This window comes from Microtus ochrogaster, unplaced genomic scaffold, assembly GCF_000317375.1.
Source record: "Microtus ochrogaster isolate Prairie Vole_2 unplaced genomic scaffold, MicOch1.0 UNK1, whole genome shotgun sequence".
Classification (NCBI taxonomy): Eukaryota; Metazoa; Chordata; class Mammalia; order Rodentia; family Cricetidae; genus Microtus; species Microtus ochrogaster.
Window position 1 is genome coordinate 3,092,242 of NW_004949099.1, and position 8,513 is coordinate 3,100,754.

The 8,513-nt window shown below is 48.3% G+C and overlaps 1 protein-coding gene across 2 annotated transcripts in view; it reads left to right on the forward strand.

Annotated features, from left to right (window-relative positions):
- Positions 1 to 8,513, forward strand: part of Mgll (monoglyceride lipase) — a 106,914-nt gene that overhangs the window by 77,815 nt on the left and 20,586 nt on the right. For both annotated transcript variants that reach the window (XM_005364850.2, XM_005364849.2), the window contains exon 4: positions 5,652 to 5,788. In XM_005364850.2, the coding sequence (XP_005364907.1) occupies positions 5,652 to 5,788 (137 nt within the window). The remainder of the gene's footprint in view (positions 1 to 5,651; positions 5,789 to 8,513) is intronic.

Sequence of the window (8,513 nt, forward strand, 5' to 3'; positions counted from 1 at the left end):
GACACTTTGGTTTGCACAGATCCCTGGTGAGAGGTGAGGAGACACTTTGGTTTGCACAGATCCCTGGTGAGAGGTGAGGAGACACTTTGGTTTGCGCAGATACTCAGCACACACCTAACACCAGCATGTGCCATGTCGGGTCCCACAGGAAGCCAGGAGGCAGAGGGGGAGCAAGGAGAAGCCACAGGGAGCGCCTACTGTGGCTGAACCAGGATGAGCAGGGTTCAGATGGGCTGAGTGGGATAGCTGCAAGGCTGCTGAGTATGGGACTGACCCTAACTGACTTCTTGCCTGCGGATGATTACAGGAAGGAGATCCCCAAGTAAGCACCCGATAAAGGGTGGTGACTGTGGCTGTGGTTTCCTGCAGCCTGGTACGGTTTAAAGGCTAGCTCACAAGCAGTTGGTTACCTCTCCAGTAATAGCCAGTCCTGGAAGGGGCAGGGCCGAGCCCTCCAGCATAAGAAAAGCCTGCAAATACATGAATGATGACTGAAAATGACAAGCATGGTTGGGTTGGGTGTGGTCAGTTGCACCTGTGATCCTGGAAGTTGGCTGAAGCTTGCAGCTCCGGCCAGGAGTTCTCATTGCGACAGTGCAGAGCCTGCTGCCCAGAGGGGCCTGCTCACGGGGCAGTTAAGGGACATACACCAGCCAGCCAAGTCTCTCTGGCAAGGGGCCATCACAGCTCTCTTCCTACAGTACTTTGAACATCTATCACATTCTTGTCCTCTGCCAGGCCTGTGCAAGACCAATGGGCTGCCTGATCAGAGGGGTGGGGCAGGAAAGTGTGGGCATGTCTCGGAACTGTGGGCAGGTGCCTTGGAATGTGCTAGTTAGCAGGCCTCAGGCCAGTGGGAGCCTTCAGCAGAGTCAAGAATGCTGGCTGAACCAGAAGGTGAGGACTGTGTTCTGAAGCGAAGGGAGATGTGAGAGCATGGAGCCCCCACTTTGAAGCTGGTGGAGAAAAGGAGGAGACAGGCACAGGTAGCTTAGAGCTCTCAACCCTGCAAGACATATGAAGGCTGACTTGGTAGCCTGGGATCCCGTAACCAAAGGGTAGGGAAAGATGGGATGGACGGAAGCATAAAACTAAAGCCAGCCTTGTTTGGAGACCGGATGACCTAGAGGGATTGTAGGATATGAGGTCTGCTGGATAAGGGCAGAGGTAACACTGGGTGAAAGAGTAGCTCATGAACTCATCAGGGGAACTGAGTTGAAATCCAGAAGCAGTGTGCAAACTGAGTGTGGTGGTGCAGGCTTGCAGTCTCAACTACTGGGGCAGGAGGACCGAGTTCAAGTTCAAGTCCGGCGTGGGCACCTTAGTGAGGAGTGTCTTAAGTGGTGGAGGAAGTGTGGGGAGATGGCTCAGCAGTTAGGAGCACTGGCTCCTCTTGCTGAGGACTTTGATTCTGTTCCTAGAACCCACTTGGTGGCTCACAAGAATCTATAGCCACAGTCCCAGGTATCTGGTGCCCTCTTCTGGCCTCCACTGGCACCAGACATTTACTTGGTGCACAGACATACATGCAGGCAAATATTCATGTGTACAAAATAAAAATAATAATAAATTAAAATTTTTGAAAACATTTTAAAGGGGGTGGGGTGTTGGAGAGCTGGAAAGGCGACTTCTTGCAGAAGACCTGGGTTCATTCCAGCTGGGGGAGACTGCTTGTTCATTCCTGGCTGCCTAGACCCAAAATAACCACACAGAAACTATATTATTTGCAATACTGGTTGGCCAATAGCTTAAGCATATTTCTGGCTAGCTGTTATATTTTAAATTAACCCATTCTGTTCCTCTGTGTATCGCCATGTGGCTGTGGCTTAACTGCTAAAGTTCCTTCAGGTGTTTGTCTCCTGTGGGGCAACATGGCTTCTCATTGACTCGGCCTTCTTTCTCCCAGCATTCAGTTTAGTTTTCCCACCTACCTCCATTCTGCTAAGCCACTGGCCAAAACAGATTTATTCATTAACCAATAAAAGCAACACATAGAAGAGCTTCCTACACCAGTTTCCCAGCACCTATGTCAGACAGCTCACAACCTTCTGTGACTCGAGCTTCAGGAGATCCGATGCCTCTAACCTCTTCAGGATCTGCATTCATATGTGCATATCCATCAATCATTAAAATAAGTGGGACACTGAGGTGTGGGCTTGTAGGAGAGCATTTTCCCAGTGTGAGCAACGCCCTCCTAGGTTCATCTCTCAACACTGAAAACAAATAAATAAAATCCAAAAATAGGCTGGATTCAATTGAAACAGGAACTGTAACATCAGGGCGACACCAAACTTTAGGAAGTGAGAGAAGTCTCTCTCATACCTTCTGCTAGGACAACTGAGAACTGGGTGTTGGGACTAAGAGTTGTTGATTGTTCCATATACAGTATCGCATTTATGGAAAAGCTGCTGAGCTGCTGGGACTCACATGGATGACTTCATGTGAATACCGGGAATACCAACCCAAGCAGAGGAAAGATGAAAAACCTCAAGGCTCAAGGTCACATCTGGAGGTCACGGGTGTGGATGTCATGATCCAGACTTCCCAGCTGTTAAAATCTGTAACTTACTTTTGAGTGACTCAACCATCTTTGTTTACAAGTTTTGCCTCGGCTTCTCTTCCTGTTGCAGTGATAAAACACTCCGAAAATAAAACAAAACAAAACAAAATCAGCTTAAGAACGAAGGGCTTTCTTTGAGCTCATGGTTCCAGATGACAGTTCCTTCTGGTGGGGAAGGCCAGGAAAGCAGGAAGCTGAAGCAGCTGGCCACATCACATCGGCAGCCAGAGGCTGAGAGCAGTGGGCATAGTCATCTACTGCTCAGCTTGCTTTCTCCACTTTATGAAGTCCAGGATCCCATGCTAGGGACCGTCTCACCCACAGTTAAGATGGGTCTTCTCACCTCGATGAATTTATGTTTATTGACAACCAAGACAACCCCCACACACACACACACACCGGAGGCCCTTCTGCAAAGTGATTCTACATTCAGCCAAATTGACATCACTGTTAATCATCACATGTATATAGACAGAAAGTAAAATAGCAACAAAGTTGTGGGTAAAGATTGTAGGAATTCAGATACATATAGAAATATTCTTCCAAAATTTTTATGTATTTGAAAATTTTCTGACAGAAAGGTAGAGGAAAAAGTTGGGTAGGGGATTGATAGCAAGGCTGCTTCATGGAGCTACAGGTGGGTTCCTTGTGCTCTGCCTGTGTAGGAGGAGGCTGTAGAGCAGGCTCACACCTGCAGAGGGTTGCAAAGAGGCAGAAATGCTAACATTTAGGGGAAGATGGCTGGATGGGCGGAAGATGGGGGCGCTGGGAGGAACTCTCCTCTTGTCCCAGCTTTGTGCGGCTTCGGTTTGTGAATCATGAGACTGATCTTTTGATGGGTGACTCTTTGCCTTAAAAATGAATGTGTGAACGAATGGAGCGTGTTATCTAAGGAATGGACATAGAGAACACAGCAAAAACTGGACTTGGAGGTTCATGCCTCTGTTTCTAGATGTTCGGGAGGTCAAGAGAGGAAAATCACACGTTCAAGGACCGCTTAGTCTACAGAGTGGGTAAGGGGGCAGAGAGGCGGCTCAGTGATTGAGAACACTTGCTGCTCTTGCAGAGGACCTAGATTCGGTTCCCAGCACCCATGTTGGACAGCTCACAGCTGCCTGTAATGCCAACTCCAGGATAATTTGATGCCCTCTTCTGAGTGTTGTAGAGAGCTGCAGGCTGTGTTCCACCAGGCTCCCACACGGCTAGCTTTACACCAGAAATAACAACACACAAACTGTATTCATTTAAACACTGCTTGGCCCATTAGCTCTATCCCTTACTGGCTAATTCTGATATCCCCATCAACCCATCTCTAATAATCTGTGTAGCACCAGTCTTACCGGGAAAGATTCAGCATGTCTGACCTGGCGGCTTGCTTCATCGTGTCTGCCTCTGAGAGGAGCTGCATGGTTTCTGAGCTCACTTTCTCTTCGTCCCAGCATTCTGTTCTGTTTACTCCACCCACCTACGTTCTAGCCTATCAGGGCCAAACAGTTTCTTTATTACTTAACCAATGAAATCAACAGATTGATATATGACACTCCCACATCATCTGAGCACCAAAGGCACGCACGTGCATGTAAGTGCACACTCCCTACACACACACACACACACACAATCAAAAGTAATAAAAATAAATAAAATCTTTGTAAAATAACAAGCAATCCTTTTTCCAGAGTGAAGGTGTGGGCCCTCCTGGGGCCTTCTTCCTCAGCTTGCAGGCACCATCTTGCTGTCATGGTTGTCCCTCTGTGTACCAACATCCGCATGTCTTCCTTTTTTTTTTTTTTTTTTTTTTTAGTTTTTCGAGACAGGATTTCTCTGTGGCTTTGGAGCCTGTCCTGGAACTAGCTCTGTAGACCAGGCTGGTCTCAAACTCACAGAGATCCGCCTGCCTCTGCCTCCCGAGTGCTGGGATTAAAGGCGTGCGCCACCATCGCCCGGCCGCGTGTCTTCCTCTTATGAGGACATCAGTCTCACCAGATCACAGCATCTTAACTTGATCACCTTTTAAAGTCCTCACCTGCAAACATAGGACTTCAGCAAAGGGAGGAAGGGATGACAAAGGCTATACAAAGGCCACTGGGAAGATGGCAGTGCCCTGGTGGTAAATAATAGGCTCAAAATGCTGTGAACACCCTCGGTGCCACTGAGCTGGTTAGAAATGGTTGGTGTGGTACAATTTTTGTGACACACATTTACCCAAATGTAATAAATTTTAAAGAAGGGACACCCTAGACAGGCCTGAGACTTGGGGGCTTTCCTTTCCATGGTAAGACACATTGGCCGGAAAGCGTCTGGGAGAGTAGGGGGACATCAGTGTCAAAGAGGGGTCTGACCACAGCAGAGTCTCTGAGTTGGTTCTAGGCTTGCTAGCCTCTCCCCACTTGTGCTGTGGAAAGAGTGATTTTGCCCCATAGTTGCAAAGACCCTTTGAATAGATGACCCAGGCTCTGTGAGCAACACTGCCAGCTCCTGGCAGCCTGGTGCAGCCACAGCCTTCTGCACTGGCGCCTTATCTGGAAGCCGGTCCATCTTACAGTTTCCAAACTTTCCCCACAGCTGCCAGCCGCCATTTCTATAGCAACTGATGCCCTTTGCAACCGGGGGCGGGGAGTGCAGAGACCCTAAGCAGAGGAGAAAGGGGAGATGAGCTGCACAGACAGGTGATAGGTTGACAAACCCCAGAAGAAGATGGGGCCTACCGTTTATGCTGCTCTGTTGAGAGCCTTGGCAAGCACCCTTTGACCATCTTGTTTGATTTGATGTGTGATCTCCTGATGAAAGGAGAGGAGACAGAACACACTTGGCCAAAGCCACCAGTGAGGCACAACTCTAAGGGCCAAGGAGCTGGGGATGCAGGAAAATAGCTGAGCCTCATTAAGGCTTACTCTGTGTGCCTCCTGCCCCTCCCTTCTTCCTTGGAAAACTCCTCCAAGGAAGGGTGTTGCCTGGTGTTTCCAGCAGTGCTCTAGGAGGCAAGTTCCGTAAGCGCTCTGTGCTTACAGGAGAGGAGTGATTAAACCGGGTTAAATGTGATGTGCCTGCGGCATTTGAGGGTGGGACTAAAACTCTTCCCATTTCTTTCCAGTTGGCCACGGGCAGAGTGAAGGAGAGAGGATGGTGGTGTCGGACTTCCAGGTTTTTGTCAGAGATGTGCTGCAGCATGTAGACACCGTTCAGAAGGACTATCCTGGGGTCCCTGTCTTCCTCCTAGGCCACTCTATGGTAAGCAGGTCAGAGAGAAGTTAAAAGCAAGCCTGGTCCTGTCCTGTCCCACTAGCCTCGACCCGAAAGGAATGTCCTTTTCACAGACCCTATCTGTGGAGTCCCCTGCACCCCCAGCACTCAGAAGCTAAACTAGCTCCTGGAGGTCCTCATGCTCAGGGCTGGATGGATGACAGTGAGCAGGAACATCCCATGAAGCAGACCTGAAAGCAGTTTGAGTCCCTTTCCCTTGGAGATCTCTGAGCTCCAAGAACCAAGTTTAATCTCAGATGGCACAATTCCTTCCAGCAGGAAAGCTAGCAACAGGGGTCTGAGAAGTGCTGAGACCCAGAGGACTGCTCTGCAGGGCACCTCCTCACTGCCTGGCCCCTGTAAATGTTGGAGATTACAAGTCTTGCTGTCAGTTTCCTCTGGGCTTCAGACAAACAAAACTGCCTCTGCTGCTTCCTCCTCCTCCTCCTCCTGCTCCATCCACATCCACTCAGGACTGGATATTCTTCCTGGAACTTGAGTTTTAGAATCATTACTGAACACACACACACACACACACACACACACACACGTATCCATCTATTACTATAACTGGACTCCCCCTAAAGAAAGGAAACAACACATTTGTCTGTCAGAAGAGATGAATTGTGGGTCTGCTAGCTTTGGGCCTGAGACTAGAAAGCAATACATTGTACATTTGTAACCCACAAGCAGGGAACCTTCTTTGCATCTCTCTGAAATATTTGGCTTTGGAAAACCCAGAGAAGAGAAACATGCAATCAAACCCTACAGAGTCAGGCACGGTGGCTCACTCCCATAATCCCAGCACTCTGGAGACTGAGGCAGGAGAATGGTCATGAGTCTTTGGCTGTCCTGGGCTATAGAGTAAGACTCTGTCTCAAAAAAAAAAAAATAGGGAAGGGGAAAGGGCAAGAAGAGAGAAGGAGGGAGAGGAAGGGGGAGGGGAGGGAGAAAGGGAGGGAGGGAGAGAGGGAGAGAAGGAGAGAGGGAGGGAGGGAAAAACTGATGCTCAAGAGGCCAGTTTCCAGCAGCGGGATGCAGAGTTGATAGGCAAGGGGAAGCCACACCAGCTTTGGTCATTCTCTGGGTTACACTGGTTCTGACAAAGGCGCTGTTGAAGGAAATGGAAGAATCAAAGGTGACCGTGGAGTTTGTACTTGGGTGGCCAGAAAAGTTATAACCCATGACGAATGTGGAAACAAGAGGGAGAAACCTGAATGAAAGTGAATATGAGAGAGACCTCCTGGATGTGTCCATCCTAGAGATCCACGCTCGGGGAAGACCCAGCTAGAGCCGAGTCTTTGCAAGGCTCAGAGGATGGTGGGGAGAGCAGCAAAACTGAGGGGCACGTGGATCTGGAACAGAGCCACCTTCCTGAGTGCAACTGTTCAATCCACTGCCAGTCTTCACAGGGCCTCACGCCAGCACTCCCTGGGTCTGGGGAACCGGGAATACTAGCCAGGATATGAAATGGAGGGTTAGTCCCTCAGAGCCACTCTGCTACCTCCCCCACCCCAACAGCGGCAAACATGGAGAACAAAGGTCAAGAGACTAAATGGGCAAACTGGGCTAGAGATCAGAGCCTGCCTACTACATAGAAAACCCTGGGTTCCATCCCCAGCACTACAAAAACAAACCAAAAACAGATCCTACAACATTCCATACTTAAAATGCACTATGCTGACCTTCACACTGGTTCAGGGAGGCCCATGAACCACATTTTAAAAAGGGAACCGGGCTTCATAGTTTTCACTGCAAATACTAACAAATGTCAATATATTTTCTCCCTCTTTACACAACAGGAACATAATCATTCTTCTACATACTGCTTTTTCTCCACAAACAAAATATGGGTACGTATATCATATTAGTATGTACAGCGCTTCCTCACTGTTAACATAACAGCTTTAGGAGATAAATTTTACACACTGCAGAACTCATCCCTTTATCCAGGGGTTTTAGTAGAGCCACAAACTTGAGCAAGCACTGCCACTACCTAACTCTAGAACCTTTTCCTCATCCCAGGGATAAACTCATCAGTAGTCACTGGTTTCTCCCACCCAAACCTCTGGCACCCACAAATCCACTTTCCATTTCTACAGATTTGCCGGGCTGTGCAGGTCACTGAAAAAGCAGCAGACACTATGTGGGGTTTGTGACTGGCTTCCTTGGGGAAAGAAGCACACTGTTCTAAAGATTGCAGCATGAGCCAGTATTTCACTCCTTTTTATGACTGGTTCATACTCTTTATAGGAACATTATGTACTTCATTTGGCCATTTATAAGTTCCTAACTGTTTCAGTCACTTGTGGCATTGGCTATGATGAATAACACTGCTATGAACATTTGTGTACAAGTTCTTGTGCAGACATGTGTCTTCAATTCCCCTGAGGATATACCTGCTGGGAAAACTGCTGAGTCACATGCTAACTATGTTTAACCTCTTGAGGAATTGCCAAATTGTTTTCCAAAATAGGTGCCCTTCACAGTTCCACCAATAGTGGACGAGGACACCAGTTTTCCACCTTTGCAGAGACAACCACCTGCATGTCTGACCGGGTCAATGATGGGAGGAGAGTCTTCTGTTTTGTGTTAATTTCATTGGTTAAGTAATAAAGAAACTGCTTGGCCTCATAGATTAAAACATAGGTGGGAGGAGTAAACAGAACAGAATGCTGGGAGAAAGAAGCTGAGTCAAGGAGTCGCCATGATT